We start from the raw sequence: 18,147 nt of genomic DNA, 5'->3' as shown, positions 1-18,147 counted from the left end.
TGCATTAGATGATGAATTGAATAGTCACCTCTACTATTGTAGGTAATGTTTTAGCCATCAGAAAAGAATTAATGAGGAATTATGAGAGGTTATGCTATTACACATACATTTCTAACATGTAAATTATTGAAGCCAAATACTTACATTTCCCCAAGCCGTTTAGCTGTAGTACAGTATTCATAGGCTTAATCATGAAGCATACAGTGGCCCCACTTTTAACTCTCTCTTTATATTACCCTTATTGTAGATGGATGCATGGAAGAAGACAAGAGTAAGAAGTACAACCAACACCAGTGAAGGCAGTTTTTGTCAGAGCCCTTGTTATTCTTAATTTTGACATTAATTAATGTTTACACCAGACATATACAGTATATCGGTTCAAAATATCGATTATCGGTCTACTTGGTCTGTAATCAATTCATTACACCCAATACACAAAATAATGTTCTTTTTAGCAACATCATATGGCCCCTTTAAACATGTCTGTGAAAGATTGTATTACTGTACTGTGTAAAAAAAAAAAAGAATTGCAATGCTGAAACAGCATTTTCAGTGACAGTGTTTGGATTTGAAATCAAACTAATGGATAAATGTTGTGTTTGCGGTAAACAGCCACAGATCAGTAGTGGACTCCTGTGTGAAAGCACAGTCCGTGCTGCTTCCCCTCTCACAAGAGTCACCTAGAGGGGAATTCCCCCCATTTTCAAAAATGAAATTCAGGCCCTGAATAAATGTCTAAAAATCCTGATTGGAGTATCACTATAAATAGTTATAAATTATAAAAAGAAGGCTTTAAAAAGATTGGTATCGGTGATCGGTATCGGCAGATACTGCTGTCTGTGATCGGCCTCAAAAATCCTGATCAGAGCACCCCTACAAATTACTGTCACATAGGCCAAGATTAAGATACTATCACATAGGCTAAGATTAGGATGACAAAAATTTAGACATTTCAATAGGCTTTTGAACCAAGTTTGCCTAAAATAGGCTATTAGTGTTATAGTTTCATTAAAATAGTTGCGGTCTTCTTAACATCTACAATGGAGCTATGAAGACAATTAAATTATTTACACTTATTATATGCATTGTGCTTTTTTAAGTTGGTTGGTCTGTAATAATCGGCATCGGCCCTGAAAAACACACATCTGTCGACCCCTATTTGAAACGTTGTATTTTTAGCACCTCTCATGTTATTGCTTCTTTACAATCACTTTAGATATCTAGATAAATGCATCTGCTAAATAAATAAATGCAAATACTAGTGTTTCTCTTTAAAGCAAGCGGCTTTGATATCAGGTTACAAAATGCGATGACATGCAGACATTTGTCTGGCTGAAGTGTTCAAATTAACTTTGGAATCACAGTATATTCCAAAACACCATCTAGAAATGTGACACTCCATATGACAGATTTATTTATTTATGATTTAACGCCATGTCCTCCATATGACAGAAAGTCAGCTAAATGCAAAACATTTGGCAATAACAAATACAGTTCTAATGGAAATCACATCTGTACAGGACAATGAGCTGCAAACATAGTATATAACAGAAAACCAGTGGCTCTCAAACTTTCAGGCAAATTACCATATCTGATCAAATCAGAACTTCCAACTACCAGCTAATCATGATAATATTCCCTCTATTTTCAGCACTGAAATCACTACAAGCAGCACAAATACACACAATGGCATACTGTGGTTTGATTAAAATGAATATTTCTGTCAGTGAGATTATTCATGCTGCTGAGAAGACTATTAGTCTCTTAACTGGCCTTTTGCAGGTCAAACATCAAGACTGCTAATAGGAAATTGTGCATGTAGATGATCGCAGACTTTGAAGATGCATATGGCATAATATCATGCCTTTTTGCAACGAAAACTTTCTGTGCATACATTTATTGATGGCATCAATGTGCAGCCATGGGCTAAAGAAAAAATATATAGCATAAGCCAGGTGTTTATGGTCTACAACTCTGATATTTTGTATGATTATATGCACCAGAGTATTTAGAACTTTATGGATCAAGTCTTTTAATGAATCCTTCAAAACACAATTTCATATCACCAGAGTACATCAAAATGTTTTTTTTTTTAGTTGTGTGACATAAATCTGCCTTCTGCACACTATCAGTCCTGATCAATATTCAAATTAAGAGTGGATTTCACCACTTAAAAGGCAACTTTAAATCTCCACCAAAAAGTGTCAACATGCTGGTTCACGGTACCTGAGGTTTGATGACTTCTTTGGCAGACAGCTGATCGTCTCCATCACCGTCGGCTGTTTGATTTTCCTCTATGTCAGAGCTCTTTTCTTCAGAACCATCCTCTTCATCTTCCTCCTCCTCCTCCTCATCATCACTCTCACTTCCTGATTCTTCAAGCCCAGAGAAGACGCTTTCTTCACCGTCTGACAGATCACCCTGATCTTCATCACCATCATCTAGATGAGCATCTTTACCGCCGTCCTTATCAAAGATGGGCAGCTGAGAAAGAAAGACCATCACAAATGCATCAAAACAAACACAACACACTCATTACTGCATAATAATAAAAACACATTTAAACCAAATTTTGCTTTTTGATAATGAATTTCCTACAAAAGTACAATTCATATTTGTCTGCAACCTAACTTTAAGCAGGTTTTAAATGACATGAAAAATATATACCTGGCCATGCGTTTCCAAACTTTTGACTGTAAAGTATATAATAATACAGTATACACATAACCGAGGTTAGGGAAAGCGGGGCGCGTCCTTTGTGAACGCACGTGTCTATTGACAGTCTATTAATATTCATTAAATAAGTAATACAAACGCAAATACATCATTTTGTACTATTAATCTCAAACTCATCAAGTCAGAACACCTCAAGTCAACCTCGCGCTATATAAACACGCGTGTTATTATGTATAAACTGCCTCTTACTGCTTCAAAACAACGTTATATCAGTATAATATCAAATCATACCTGTTCGTCTTCATTCTCTTCTAAATTTCGTTTCTTATTTTTTAATTTACTCATGGTGCCGCTGTGCGTTGGACGCATGCTGAAAATGCGACCATGTGGGTTCGAATCGATGACGTCAAAGGTCAAACGGCGACGCCGTCGGGTTGTTTTACTTATTTTTTATACAGTCTCTTTTCAAATATCCTTAATCTGCATTTACTAACAATCTGTCGTTTCTAACAAATATAATGCTTTCGATTTGAGTGCGTTTTATTAAAACGGCGTCTGAAGCAAAAGGTTAAAGTTCAACGGTGAACGTGTGCACATTTAAACCTTTTATTTGTACAAATTAATCGTTTTAAACACATTTAAACAATTACAGATAACATGTTATGTGCTTTTATTTATGTCTTTTGTGTCTAAACTCATTTAAAAAAAGTGTATGATATTTTTAAAGACGCGTCGCGGTGGCGTCATCAGAGCGCGACTCTTCTCAGCGCTGCTTGTTTCTACGCAGTTTGTACGCTGTGGGGATTTAATGGAAATTTCCACTACTTTTGAATGATCAAAAACACTTATCTAAATTAATTTAAGCCTATATATCGCTCTCTAAACGGGATCCGGATACTTCGAGGTGGAAATATAATCAGATTGGTGTAATCTGCGTTCGTACAGCCACACTTTGAGTGTGTAACTCTGCTCTTCATCAGTGACTCATCATAACAGAGGTGTAATTGTCGTCAGAAGCAATCACTAAACTATCTGTGATGGAGTATCACAGTGTGGGGCCCGGAGGTGTGATGGTCTCGGGTAGTAATGTACCTGCGTTTCTGACCAAACTCTGGACGCTGGTGGAGGATCCGGACACAGACCCGTTAATCTGCTGGAGTCCTGTGAGTTCCGAGGCTGATCGTGGCTTTCAGATGGTTTGAGGAAGGTTTACAGAACTGGATTGCAGTTGGATTCATCTGTGATGAGCTAGTGTAGGCCTAAAATAACCTCTGATATGGAGGCACAGGGACCTGAATTTTACTGTAGCTTTTACCTTGTGTTATAAGTGGCCCTGTTGATACTTGGGTTAAAAGGGCCTGAGATAGTTTTGCTTATTGGTTTATATTCAGTCGTCATGAACCAGTTTAGGCTTAAAGGTGAGACATCATGAAAATCTGACTTTTCCAGGTTTTAAGTGCTATAATCATGTCCCTGGTGCCTCTACCAACCAAGGAAACGTGAAAAAGATTAACCCAGTAACTTTGTTTTGGGAAGCCTTTTTCTGCAAGTGTCTGAGAAAACGCTGATTTCGCTCCCTTGGTGACGTGGCAAAGGGATCTCATTATAAAATTACCGCCCCTTAATCTGTAAGTTTCTACCCACGGCGCCGTTATTGTGTTTTCGCAAGCAACAACGGTGTACTAGTTCTAACGCCATGGCGAAAGTTTGAGCAAATCATGATAACTGTTCTGTGTTTAGCCACACAGACGAGCACAGAACACTATTTAGAGTCCCAGCCTCAGAGGAGACAAGACAGCAGTGGATTTATTGATACATTTACTGTATATTGCTGCTGCCACACAGATCTAAAATAAACATATGATTTATTTCCCAGCTGTTTACCTTCACAGACATAACCGACTGTTTTTGTAACTCGTGTGTGTTTTTAACGTAAACTTGTGTGTGAATGAGAGTTTAGTACTCACATGCTGTTACAGCCGCTTTCTGTCCGTGTGCTTCGGATGTGTGCACTCTGAAAACCGTATATCAGAAGTTTAAACTAATATGGTTTAAAACGCATGATTTCAGCGCGATAAACATGTTAATCAGAACCAAAACAGATGTTTTTTAGCAGGTTATGAGCTGTAATGGCGCAGCTCTATTCTGGAAAAGGGGGCGGGGAGCAGCAGCTCATTTGCATTTAAAGAGACAGGCACAAAAAACAGCGTGTTTCTGCTTCCACTCAAAATAGGCATTTTCAAAATGATATAATAAATGATCTGTGGAGTATTTTGAGCTGAAACTTCACAGACACATTCTGGGGACACCAGATACTTATATTACATATTGTAAAAAGGGGCATAATATGTCTCCTTTAAGCCAGAGGCAAAATAAACTCTGATAAGAACATGTAAAAAGTATTGAATGAATAGTATTTGCCTCTTGTCTAAATCTGGATGGAGTATTATAAGTGGATTTGCCTGATGCTTACCTTCTGGAAAGGCTACAAATCTGTTTAAATTTCAGAATGAACTGAAGCTGTTTGGAATCTTTGGACATCTTGTTGATCTGTTGTTGATGTTTCAATCATTTCTGATGTGTTTTCAGAGCGGCAACAGCTTTCATGTGTTCGACCAGAGCAGGTTTTCCAAAGAGGTTCTGCCGAAATATTTTAAGCACAATAACATGGCCAGTTTTGTTCGCCAGCTCAATATGTGTAAGTATAAGAGAATTCTGTATCTAATTGACCAGCTCTTTTTAAAGATCCTTAAGCTTGAGCAGATGTATTTGGGATGTTTTTGTAATCTCTATCTTTAATTTGATATTTTATTTTTCTCTATTTTATGTATTGTAGTTTTTTAAATTGTACAGCACTTTGGTACACTCTATGGTTTTTAAAGTGCTTTGAAAATAAATTCTGATTTTGGTTTGATTATGCACAATATGTATGAAGTTTTATGCCTAATGATTAGTTTTAGAATAAATGTTTAGGCTGACTTTGGGTGCAGTCAGTATGGAAGATTTTCATTTGTCTTTTGTTGGAAAATCCAAAAATGTGGATGAATATCAATATTTTAAGTTAAGTCAGTTTTATTTCTATAGCTTTTTTTTCACAAAACACAGTCTCAAAACCGCTTTACAGTGTTTCATTATGTTAGTCCCTGATTGTCCACATTTAACAGTTTAGATATATTTGATAATAATAATACATTTTATTTATAGAGCACTTTTCAAGGTGCTCAGATGCTTATTTTGGGTGCTGTATTCTTTATATGCTTAAAAACTTATTGAGTTTAAAGCCAAAAGCAGTTAATATATGATATCTGTGCTTATAACATGTTAATATATTCCTCATAGATGGTTTTCGGAAAGTTGTCCATATCGAGCAGGGTGGGCTGGTAAAACCAGAGAAAGATGACACAGAATTCCAGCATCCATATTTCATCCGCGGACAGGAGCATCTGCTGGAGAACATCAAGAGGAAAGTCACAACGGTAGGTAGAAACTCATCTTCCCGATGGCCTTCCTGATTCCTGAAACATCTGAGAATATATGAGCGGGGTGTTTATGAGAGAGGAGCCACAGTGACCTTGAGTTTTGAATGATCTTACAATTAGTTGGTATTTCGGAGGGGCTTTTTTGATCCGAAGCAGCTTTACAGTCAGGCTGAAGCTCATTTAGGACACAGTCATGATGCCAGACTACTAATGCGGTCTGAATTGATCTGGGTTTTGGGGAATTCCCTGTTGCTCATGTTTGGCTTTGAAACCTGCAGCATTTCACGTATGAATATACATTTGCCAGAATTATGTTCTCTCACAGGGAAAACATAATAAAGTGGGATTATACAGTGGTGTGAAAAAGTGTTTTCATTTAAAAACTGCATGTTGTGTTCACTTGTGTTATCTTTTACTAATATTTAAATTTGTTTGATCTGAAACATTAAAGTGTGACAAACATGCAAAAAAAATAAGAAATCAGGAAGGGGGCCAACACTTTTTCACACCACTGTAAATTAACCTTTCTTACTGGACTCTAGCAAAGGCTTTCCAACATTACATGTAGTTTGTAATATAGGTGTGTAACTAGCAGTGAAGGTTTTTTTTCTCTGTCATGTACGCTTGATCAATTTGAGTGATATATTTGCCATTTTCTGACTTTAATAAATATGTTCTTAGACACTTGGACAAGGTTTTCAAACTAGGGTCCAGAAATATTTTACTAAATATTTAAAATTTATTTGATCTCATTTTATTTTTATCATCTTTCAACCTATTCTTTCACATTTACTAAATTTAATGTAAATCTAAATAATGGTCGGAAATCATTGGATTAATCATAAATCAGTTTAATTTGTAATTAAATGCAAATCTGCATCATGATAATATAATATATAATAATATATAAAAACATAATATAACATGTCTTTGTATCATCACAATTAATACATGTTTAAATTAATACATGTTAGCTGCTCTTGTAAGGGGATCGTTGTTTTTGGGAGGCTTTGAAATTAAAAAGTTTAAGGGGGAAAATATATAAATGAATTGGGGGGGGGGTGTAAACATAAATGATTTTTCTAAATATATTTAGTATAATGGAGTAAATGGAAAGCAGGAATTAACCAGACCATTTAAGAAACACTCCACTTCTGTTCGGATATTTGTGGTTTGTATATTTCCATTCAGAAGTTTCTGAGTCTGGTCATTGGTAACCAGATCAAGTTTTTTGTGTGTGATGGTTTCCATGTGCTCTGCTGGGTTTCCTCGGGCCACTTTGAATCCCGGTGTCCCTCTTTTTCACGTTGGCTCAGTGACAGATTGTGATAATCAGCAGGTCTGAGAGGAAGCCAGCTGGAGACGCGTGGATTAGAGGCCGAGGTTCTGGGGCACTTAATCTGGCGTCACTCTGATGCTCCATCGACGCCACTTCCAGCCCTCCGATTTATAGTGTTTCCTCTCCCGCTCTATCCAAATGTCCAGCTCGGGGCGGAAATCAAACCGTTAACACATGCTTTCCACTATGCGAGGGTTCAGAAACGGGTCATGACAGCCTCGACTCAGCCCTCCAATCACACACATGCACACTCCTCAGTTCGTATCTTTGACGTTTTCATTGTGTCTGTCTGCAGGTGTCAAATATTAAACACGAGGACTTGAACACTGAAGAAATGTCTAAAATGATCACAGATGTTGAGCTCATAAAGGGCAAGCAGGAGTCAATGGACTCCAAAATCAGCACCCTCAAACAGTAAGTCACATTGCATTTAGGTTTGGCCAACACATTTGACTGCTTCTCCATTTCCTCTTCCGGTTCTGGGTTAATTTAGTCTAAACTGGCATTCATGTAGTTCCTTAACCTACTGGGAAAAGTTTGACTGATGTAACAGTTGGCTTGTTGACAGCCAGGCGGTTAGTCTTTATCCAGTGTTACGCCGGGTTGATATCAATAGCAGTTCAAAGTGTAACGCTTAAGATGTGAATGTGGGTTAATCTCTGCTGGGTTTGTGACCGCTTATTAATGCTTCACCTTTTTAAACCCTGTTAGTCATGGCTCTAAAACAGATGGCCTTCCTCATGCCAGTGTGACGTATTTCGGCAGCTGCTCTCAGCTTGTCTGAAGGCATTTTGTCACTTTCCGCTCTCACAGCTGCACGGGTCTCTAGGGTTTGTCTCACACACAAACACACACACACACACACACATGTCTGGTTTGCTATCCTTGTGGGGACTCTCCATAGGCGTAATGGTTTTTCTACTGTACAGACCGTATATTCTATTGCCCTACACCAACCCTACATGTAAACCTACCCCTTACAGGAAACTGTGCATTTTTAGATTTTCAAAAAACTTTATTCTGTGTGATTTATTAGCTTGTTTACCCGTAGGGACCTCAATTTAGGTCCCCACCATGACATGAGTCCCCATGAGTCTGTGTGTATTCAGGTTTAAGTCCCCACCAGAATAGAAAAACGGGTACACACACACACACACACACACACACAGGAGTGGTCGGCTGGTACACACACAGGCAGAATATTACGGATGATGTCTGCTTTGATGTGTCACCTCTGCAATAACTCAGTTTTGCATTGATTTTGGGGTTTTAGTCCTCTCAATATGTTGCAGATTTCTAAAATCCAACAAGTCATCTTAATCATTTAAAAAAAAAAAAAGGTCAGTCTCTCTAATGTTCTGAAGTTAATTTAATTATACATTCTAAATTCAAGTCAATGAATGTAATATGTTTTCAGAATGGCTGCTGTAGCTAATGTGTTAACATGTAAAATTAAGAAAATGTTCTAAATCATATTTAAATAATACAAATATATGGAAATTGATTTATATTTAGTATGTATTCATAGTATTTAATAATTCAATATTCAATAATACTTGTATTTTATTTCTGCAAGTTTGCCCCATAAGCTTCCATTGGAGTGTCCAAATGGAGCTTGTACGGTATTTAATTTAACACAATATATGTTTAATGTTGTTAATTTTTTTTTACATATAATACATTAGCACAGGAGTGTATTTTTAATAAATATGCAGCCAGCATATAGAAAAATAATAGAATAACGCTAATTCATAATGGCTAATTTATTCATAAATCAAGTTATCAAAGTTCAGTGTGAAATATCATCAAACCGTAAAATATATTGTTGATAATTCTATTATTTCATTTTTAAAACTTATTTTCTTGCCTTTCAATCAGAATTTAAAAATGTACAATTATTCACAATGCCTTCGAACAATTGAGACAAATTGTGATTATTTTAAATTATTATGGTAACAGTCATATTTTTAGTTGGATTTTTTTGGCGTGAAGGAGATTTTGATTAAGATTTGAAAGGCAATTGCCTCGAATTTGTGTCATTCGGAGTCTGAATGTAGATTTGGGAAAGGTCTGATCACGCTGCTTACTGGAATCCACACCTGCCTCTATATAAACCCCCGTCCCATCTGCTGAGGGGTGAGTGGGGGAAGGTCACATGATGGGAGGAGGGGGCTCTTAAAGAGCTTCTTCCTGCACGTTGCTGTTTTACAGACGAGCGACGTTGGGTTATAATGCAGCTGAGTCCTCTCATAATCTCTGTCTCTTGCTCGATATAAGAGACCCGTCTGCAGGGAGTCCATGAGATGAATGTCAGACACAGATGATGTCACTCAAATTTACACTGAAAAAAAAAAAAACTGATTTACATGGAAATCTTTTTCACTCAGAAATTACTAATACATTTTTCACATAATTACGAAGTAATGGCAAGTAACACATTAAATTAAACATGAAAGTAGAAGGACTGAAATAATATTTTTTATTTATGATTATTTTCACAGCCCTAATATAATGTGACAAACATGCAAAAAAATAAGAAATCAGGAAGGGGGCCAACACTTTTTCACACCACTGTATATGCATATGCATTATTTGTACTTTAATTTTCTTAAGCAATATATAGGTATATTTTGATGGACTGTGATGGTTTTAATTCATTGGGCCCTTATGAAAAGATTCTTAATGAAGTGAAGCCAGATTTTTATTTTTATTTTAAATCAAAGATTAACTTTAAAATTAAATTAAAACTTTTATAAATGTAGTTTTTTTTTTGTCGTTTATATATAATAGTTTAGATCTCTTAATCCTACCCCATACCTAAACTTTAGTTAGTTAATTGTAAAAATTGGTCCCCAAACTAAAGCGTGACACTATATGGGTTTCTATATGTTGTGCTTCTTAAGCAGATCTATCAGGCAACGCATCTGTGTTTATGGAAGGACCATACAGTTGTTTGCGTAGTAGATTTTTAATTTTATTTTTTGTGTCTTTCAAACTTTTTTTGTTCATTATTTCAAATGTCCTTTAACTCGTAGGATTTCTTTGGCATTGTTGTGTTTGAATTTTCCATTTCCACCACAGTGATGTCCAGTATTGGCCTGTGGTTTTGTTCTTGTGTGCTGGACTGTGTTCAGGCCGTGTGTCTGTGGCCATATTGGACTCGTGAGTGCACACTTAAAATGCCATTTTATCAGCGTCAAGGGAGTTTAAGAGAAGCAGGCCTTACTCAATCACCCTGAAAAAAACAACCACCCCAAAGATCTTTCAGTCACGGTCGTATTTATGTTCAAAACGTGCATGAAAATTTAAATCCTGACACCTTCCAAGAGAACTCATTGCCTCAGACTTTACATTACATCTTTCTGTATCTCTCCCGCAGTGAGAATGAGGCGCTCTGGAGGGAAGTTGCCACTTTGAGACAGAAACATGCTCAACAGCAGAAAGTCGTCAATAAGGTAAAATCAGCTATACTTTTTCATGCTTTCAGAGTGACACATACATTTGTTTGTAAAAGTCTTTCACAACAAACCCTTTGCTGTTAAAAGTTCATCCAATCCATCATCGCAGGCAGCCATATCAGTTTAAGTCAAAATGAAATCGCTTAAGCATCACATTTTACTTCCATAATATGACAAATCTTGGTGTGAAAGTTCATTTTGATTCACCGTCATGGGTGCCGTCAGAATATGAGTCCAAACAGCTGATTAAAACATAATAATCCACAAGACTCAAGTCCATCATTTAATTTCTTGTGAAGCAAAAAGCTGCATGTTTGTAATAAACAAATCCAGCTAAAATACTAGTCCTCCATCCATAATATTGCTTCCTCCAGTGAAAAAGTAGTCTTGTCTGAATCAGGAGAGAAATATGCACAGATCAAACACTGTTTACTAGGAAAAACTGTTTTAAATATGTTGTGCATTTTGATGTGACAAGACAGTAGGAGAGACCTTTTCACTGGAGGAACTGTTATTATGGATTATGGTCTTGTATTTTGTCCAGAAGCAATGGTTTGAAGTTAAAAACTTCTTAAAGATGGATTTGTTTCTTACAAACACACAGGTTTTCACTTCACAGGATGTTAATTGATGGACTGGAGTTGTGTGGATTATTGTGATTATTTGTTCCGATGAAGAAACAAACTCATCTACATCCATATTTTTCTGGACTCCACAGTTTTTAAAATGAATAGACAATGTTTTATTCATACTTTTAACTGATGTATTTAAACCAGTATCTTCTGAATGTATTTTAGAAGTTATATATACATGAGAATGTCATAGAAAAAGTAGTAATCGATTATTCTTTGTTTCCACAGCTCATTCAGTTCTTGATCACACTGGCGCGGTCCAACAGAGTCCTGGGAGTGAAGCGAAAGATGCAAGTCAACCTCAGATTAACATTAACACATATGTCCACATTGATAGCTTAGCTTCCTATTTAAATATTGAAATGTGTGATTGTCCTCTGTTCTAACTTTTCACTCCTTTTCTTTGCCCTTTATTTTATGTGGGATGTTTCCCCTCTCTCTCCCTTTCGTTCTGTTTGTTCACAGGCCCCTGATGTTGAATGATGGCAGCTCCACACACTCCATGCCCAAATACTCTCGGCAGTACTCGCTCGAGTCGTCTCCCGCTCTCTCTGTGAGTCCTGCATGCTTGTATCAAACCATGAGCTGAATTTACCAGTGATTGCTAGGTTTGTTAAGTTTAATGTATGTTTTCTTGTGTGCAGCCCTCCTCTACAGCTTTCACAGGAACGGGTGTCTTCACCTCAGAATCGCCTGTCAAGACGGGGCCAATCATCTCTGATATCACTGAACTGGCGCAGTCCAACCCTGTGGCCACAGAGGAGTGGGTCGAAGACAGGTAAGTTTCACCTTCTCTTATAGCTGCAGTGGGTGAATCTCAAAAAAAATTTGCAAAAAAATAAGTCACATTTGACTACAAAATCAAAGAAAGGATTTGAGAAATGTGCTTAATTGTCATATAATTATGTGAAAAATTATTTCTTGTGATTTTATATTTGATCATATTATTTAAATATATTTATGTATTGATTTCTTTAATTGTTTAAAAAAAAAAAAAAAAAGCATCGTCACAGACAGTGTTTGTTAGCATAAAACAAATCACGTTATTTATTTTTTTAATTGTTTAAAAAAAAAAAAAAAAAAGCATCGTCACAGACAGTGTTTGTTAGCATAAAACAAATCACGTTGAGAGAAATGTGGTCAAAAGCTAAAAAATAAAAATGATGTCACGATGCATCTTAATAGCCCTAAAATAAACCTTTTCTTTACTATAATATTTAAAACTATAATTTCTAATGACAATTTAGCTGTTTGCCTGTTCTGTGTAAGTCTGACATGGATCACCTGCAAGAGTTAAAAGAATGTTTTTTTTTTTAAATGTACAGTTGTTTTCGAAAGTCTTATGAAAGAAATGTTTTTTTTAAATCACAGAACAAGCCCCTTGGTCCACATCAAGGAAGAGCCATCTAGCCCCGCCCACAGTCCTGAGGTGGAGGAGCTGTGTCCTGTTGAAGTGGAAGTGGAGGCAGTATCAGGTGTACCTGTGGACACGCCCCTTTCCCCCACAACCTTCATCAACTCCATCCTCCAGGAGAGTGAGCCCGTCACTGCCCCGACCCCGCCTCCCAACGACCAGAAGTGTCTGAGCGTGGCCTGCTTGGACAAGTGAGTTTTCCCAACAAATGCACATCCGTTTAGGACAGGGTTGCACAAACTCGGTCCTGGAGGGCCGGTGTCCTGCAGAGTTTAGCTCCAACTTGCCTCACACCTGTCGGGAAGTTCCTAGTATGCCTATAAGAGCTTGATTAGCTGGTTCAGGTGTGTTTCATTAGGGTTGGAGCTAAAATCTGCAGGACACCGGCCCTCCAGGACTGAGTTTGGGCACCCCTGGTTTAGGACAATCAAAGCTTCTGCTTCTCTTCACAGTCTTCCCTTTCCTTACCGAGTAACACTTCATTCCCATTTGCGCCCTTTCTTGGTGTGATCCTAATGGCTTCAGCAGGGATTGTTTATCCAAAAATGAAAGTTTTGTTTTCTTTGTATCACAAAAAAGATGATGTTCTTTTCAATACAATGAAAGCGGATGGTGAGCACTTTTTCTGGCACGTTCATAATACATGTGCATGCAAACAAACATTCTTGGATCACAAACAGCAGTTTTAACATGAAAGAGGCTAGGCAAGGCAAGATTTTGTTTTTGAATTACAATTATTGGACTGTTCTCACAAAATGGTCATATGGCTTCTAAAAACTTGAATGAATTGAATGGACTACTTTATGACACTTTATGGTGCTTTTTTTTGTCCAAGTGTTGTTATCGCTAACTAAAACTAAAGCCATTTTTCATTACTTAAATATTAACTGAAATAAAATAAAAATAAAAAAACGTACTCATTTTATTTCAGCAAACTTAATTTTTATTTTAGCTAGCTGCCAAGGTAATATTTCTTATTGTCATTTAATATTGTCAACTTCAAGTACTAAAATAACAAACTAAATAAACTAAAAATAAAAATGAATAAGAACTATATAGTCACATGAAACAAAACAAAATTTGTAAAACGTTAAAATTGATGTGAAAACAAAATTTAAATCAAAATCTATTTTAAAATATTAACAAAAACTATAATAGTATATCAGTGATACTAAAATAACACTGTTTTGTCCTTTTTTAAAGCTATGGTCACCATCCACTTTCATTGTATGGAAAGGAGTATTGTGTACTTTCTTCTAAGTTGTTCCTTTTGAATTTTGTACAAAAAAATAAACATGTGGCAAATATTTATTGACAGAACTTTCACTTTTGGGTAAACTATCCATTTCCACATCAATCAAAAAAGCTTAAAAAAACGAATGAGCAGATCTTTTTTTTTAAACAAATATCCTGCAGAAGCATTGCTCTTAACTAACTGTTCAGCTGGACTTATTTGTGGACTTTGGCTGCTTGATTTAGCCTGGCAGACTGGCATAGTGACTAATACTAATACTTTTCCAGATATTCTTGTGAGCCAGTGCATTATTCCATATGTCAAGTCATCTCATGTCCCCTATGGCACTGAATTTGAGGGCCTTTTATTTTACAAGTAATTAAAGTGCAAGCTAATGTGTATTTGATTGTTGTTTTGCAAATGAATAAAACCCATGACTAGCATGCAAAATAATCACACTATTAGCCGAACATAAAATCAAAGTTCATACGGCTGCACATGAATTGAGTTGGATTTGCTTCAAGTTACTGTGCAAATCTTGTAATCAGTCTAATTTTGAAGTTTTTCTTTAAAAATTAGGACTAATATGTACTTAACTGGATATTCTTGGTGGTTCACCTTTGCATATTTACAGACCTAAAACTAGGGCTTATTAAAAAGATAGATAGATAGATAGATAGATAGTAGGGATGTTCATTTCGGTTATTTTTCCTAACCGACAACCGACGCTCGTTCACTGATTTTTAAACGTTAACCGACAAGAACATTAACTTGATTAATTAGTTATGAAAAAATAACGCGATTAAAATATTTTAAGGCAGTTAATGCACTGGCCCCACCCCTAGACCTGTACGTCATCTTACAGTTGACTGTTGACAAATATGATGCAGAGCAACAACTCCATAAACGAAGTTATGCTCTAAAATTCAAGATATTGGGGCAAAAAAATACCCCTGTATGAGTTTTTGGCTCATATTTATCTCATATGATAAGCGACATCACACGAGCAGCGAGAGCAGTAGGCTATCACATGAGTGCTGATTTTGTCCCGAATATCATGAGATTAAATGTGATTTTATACAACAGTTCAGTAAATAAGAAGTTAATATTAAAATTTTATTTAAAATTAATATTGTTATATTTTAAATACAATATTGTGCGTTTTTGTTCAATTTTGCCAACGAATATATTACCTATAAAGCCAGTGCAACAACAAGCCTAGTACGCAGAGTTTCGGTTCATTTTTGTGCTGCGCGAAAGGAAACAGACGGCAGAAAAAAGGTAAAGGCAAAACTTTTACAATTCCGATATCTTTAGGACTAAAAGGAGCAGTTTCTTCCACTGTTAGAAGGAAAAAATTCAAGTGATTGCACCGGCGCCGCATGCGCGCACACAGTTAAGCATTGCCACCTTGACAATGCAGCCTGTTCATTATCATAATAAAATGCAGTCAGTCAAACATATGGAAAAAAATTATGTAGTAAAAAATACGTAGTAAAATCTGTGCCGTTAAGTGTTATCACAGTACCGCCGTGATGCTATGCAAAACATTTTGTTTTATGTGGATATTGGAACGCGAGTGAAGTAAGCTACATAATAAATAATAATTTGCCATTCAAATACATCGCGAATATGAGACCCAGCGTTGGTTTCAGTTTCGTTTTAGCCTAAATCAATTCGTTTTGGCTTGTCTTTTATATTGCTATAGCTTCTTATATTTTTAATTCTTGTTCTTTTCTAAATAGGCTACTGTTAATTGAAAAAAATTGTTTACAGTGTTTATTATAATGTTTGTAAACATTTCGTGTTTTTTTTTTCCCCCTAAAAACACATTTTTTTATACGTGTAGCGTATTTTAACCATGCAGCAAACCTTTTTCAATATTTTGATAAATTACTGAAAAGATAAATAATTAAATGACTTTTTAAACCGTTTAACTGATTGTATTAATCATCAAAATTCTTACCGTCGGTTAACCAGTTAAAATGAACATCCCTAGTTCGGACCAACTGATTGTATTAATCGGTCAAAATTCTTACGGTCGGTTAACCGGTTAAACGGTTAAAATGAACATCCCTAATAGATAGATAGATGGATAGAGATTTTAAGGTTTGTCCAAGAACATAATTGATTTTCATTGAGGAAATAGTTTTAATAGTGCAGTTTTACAACACTCTATAATAGGGCTGGGTATCGATTCAGATGTCCCGATTCGATTTCGATTCTCAAATGAAACGGTACAATGCTAATGAAGTGACTCTCAGAGCAGCTGGAGATGACATTCGTGTTCATATCATCATATAGTGAGACGGCAGAAGCTGAAAACAACGCGAGCGTTGTCCGCGCTTTAGTATGTGTGTAGTAAACAAAACAGTGTGCCCCGCCATTCATTCATTGCGGAAATCATGGTGCCTTATGTGTGATATCAAATGCTTCCGCAGATTTATAATATTACTATAGCATTTCACCTGAGGGCAAGATTCACGTTAATCAGATCTTGTTTTAAATGTGTGCTGAAATAAATACCGGAAAAGATCGATTCGCGACTTTTGAGAATCGATATCAAATCGACGTCATTTAAAAAAAACTATTAATCAAAAAAAATTTTTTTTTTTGCCCAGCCCTACTCTATAACCATTCAGCAATGTCTGGTGGCTTCAAAACACCGGGACTTCAATAAAAACCCAATTCAGAACGATCTGTACTTCACCCCGCCTACATTGGCTCTAGTTCCCGTTCCCCCTGAAACAGCCCCGTTTCTGACTGTGGCAGAGGCCCGTTGATGTGTGTAGCGCCCCCTGCTGTCTCTAGTGCCATGTTGTGCTTCTGTCTTTTCAGTTATCCTCAGATGTCTGAGATCTCTCGCCTTTTCTCCGGCTTCTCCACCTCGTCTCTACACCTCAGGCCTCATAATGGGTCAGCATTTCAGTCGGCCGATCCGTCCCCAGAACGCCTGACGCTGTGCTTGATCACATAGACGCTGAATGCGCTTAGCTTGCCTTCTCAGGCTCATTCACTCATTTCTGCCCCAGTATACCTGAAAAATGCTGATTGCTGATTGGTCGTTGGTGGGTTCAGGTGTGCTGGAGGTGGTAGAGGGCGTAAATAGGGTGTTCGGGGGGTCCTGAGCTTAATTTGAGAAGTGCAATGGCATGATCGCACAATTTATTATGTCTAGTGGGAAGGAAGTATGGAGTGTGGCATGACATTTGAAACAAGACGCATGTTTTGAATCCTCTAATTACCCGATCACCCTTTGATCCCTGTTCCCCTCCTACCTCTGAGTGGATACTAATGTGATAAGGTCAGCAGCCCCGCCTCCCTCTATGACATCATCATCACAGTTTTGATCTTTCTGGGGACCGGCCTCTCTCCCGTTTTTAATAGGAGTGTTTAAATGCTTCCTGTTGTTGCTGAAGCAAAATTGCTGAATTTTATTGGTTGTTTTTGTAAAAGTAAACATTAAATGAGAGTGTTTGGTTTTTGGAGAGTGGAACTGGCTGGTTTGTGTGTGGTGTCTGAGAGATGATTTTCTTTGTTTCCTCTTTTCTACCACAGGACAGAACTAAGTGATCATCTAGAGACCATTGACTCTGGATTAGAAAACCTTCAGCAGATCCTCAGTGCTCAGTCCATTAACTTCGACACCTCGCCTTTCTTTGATGTAAATATTGTTTCAGTCTTTAGCAGCAAGTTTAAGAACCAAGTACTTGTAAGAGTATCAATTTGAAATTTAAAAATAAAAAAATTATACTAGATCCATTATTATTATTGTTGTTCTCATCATTGTTAATAATTGTATTTTTAAACATAAAATGCATAATGCATTACTTAACTAGTATTTTTTTAACATATATATTTATGTATGTATGCCTGTATAAATCACTGTAATGAAATGTTGAATTATTTATTGTT

The 18,147-nt window shown here is 36.7% G+C and overlaps 2 protein-coding genes across 3 annotated transcripts in view; one reads left to right on the top strand and one right to left on the bottom strand.

The window, feature by feature from the left end:
• bop1 (BOP1 ribosomal biogenesis factor) overlaps positions 1–3,220 on the bottom strand; it is a 95,458-nt gene extending 92,238 nt beyond the window's left edge. Inside the window, exons 1-2 of the mRNA XM_016492613.1 lie at positions 2,968–3,220; positions 2,227–2,484 (exon numbers count right to left, since the gene is read on the bottom strand). Of these exons, the coding sequence (XP_016348099.1) occupies positions 2,227–2,484; positions 2,968–3,045 (336 nt within the window). The 5' untranslated portion in view covers positions 3,046–3,220. The remainder of the gene's footprint in view (positions 1–2,226; positions 2,485–2,967) is intronic.
• Positions 3,221–3,436: 216 nt separating this feature from the next.
• hsf1 (heat shock transcription factor 1) overlaps positions 3,437–18,147 on the top strand; it is a 19,604-nt gene continuing 4,893 nt past the window's right edge. The window contains exons 1-11 of one of the 2 annotated variants that reach the window (XM_016492611.1): positions 3,437–3,839; positions 5,266–5,374; positions 6,016–6,152; positions 7,790–7,908; positions 10,874–10,949; positions 11,813–11,874; positions 12,050–12,137; positions 12,229–12,362; positions 12,956–13,189; positions 17,071–17,148; positions 17,791–17,896. In XM_016492611.1, coding sequence (XP_016348097.1) covers positions 3,714–3,839; positions 5,266–5,374; positions 6,016–6,152; positions 7,790–7,908; positions 10,874–10,949; positions 11,813–11,874; positions 12,050–12,137; positions 12,229–12,362; positions 12,956–13,189; positions 17,071–17,148; positions 17,791–17,896 — 1,269 coding nt within the window. In that variant the 5' untranslated portion in view covers positions 3,437–3,713. The remainder of the gene's footprint in view (positions 3,840–5,265; positions 5,375–6,015; positions 6,153–7,789; positions 7,909–10,873; positions 10,950–11,812; positions 11,875–12,049; positions 12,138–12,228; positions 12,363–12,955; positions 13,190–17,070; positions 17,149–17,790; positions 17,897–18,147) is intronic. The other variant, XM_016492612.1, reaches the window with a different exon arrangement.

Source organism: Sinocyclocheilus anshuiensis, unplaced genomic scaffold (assembly GCF_001515605.1).
Source record: "Sinocyclocheilus anshuiensis isolate Anshui unplaced genomic scaffold, SAMN03320099.WGS_v1.1 scaffold566, whole genome shotgun sequence".
NCBI lineage: Eukaryota > Metazoa > Chordata > Actinopteri > Cypriniformes > Cyprinidae > Sinocyclocheilus > Sinocyclocheilus anshuiensis.
This window is presented reverse-complemented; position numbering and strand designations above follow the sequence as displayed.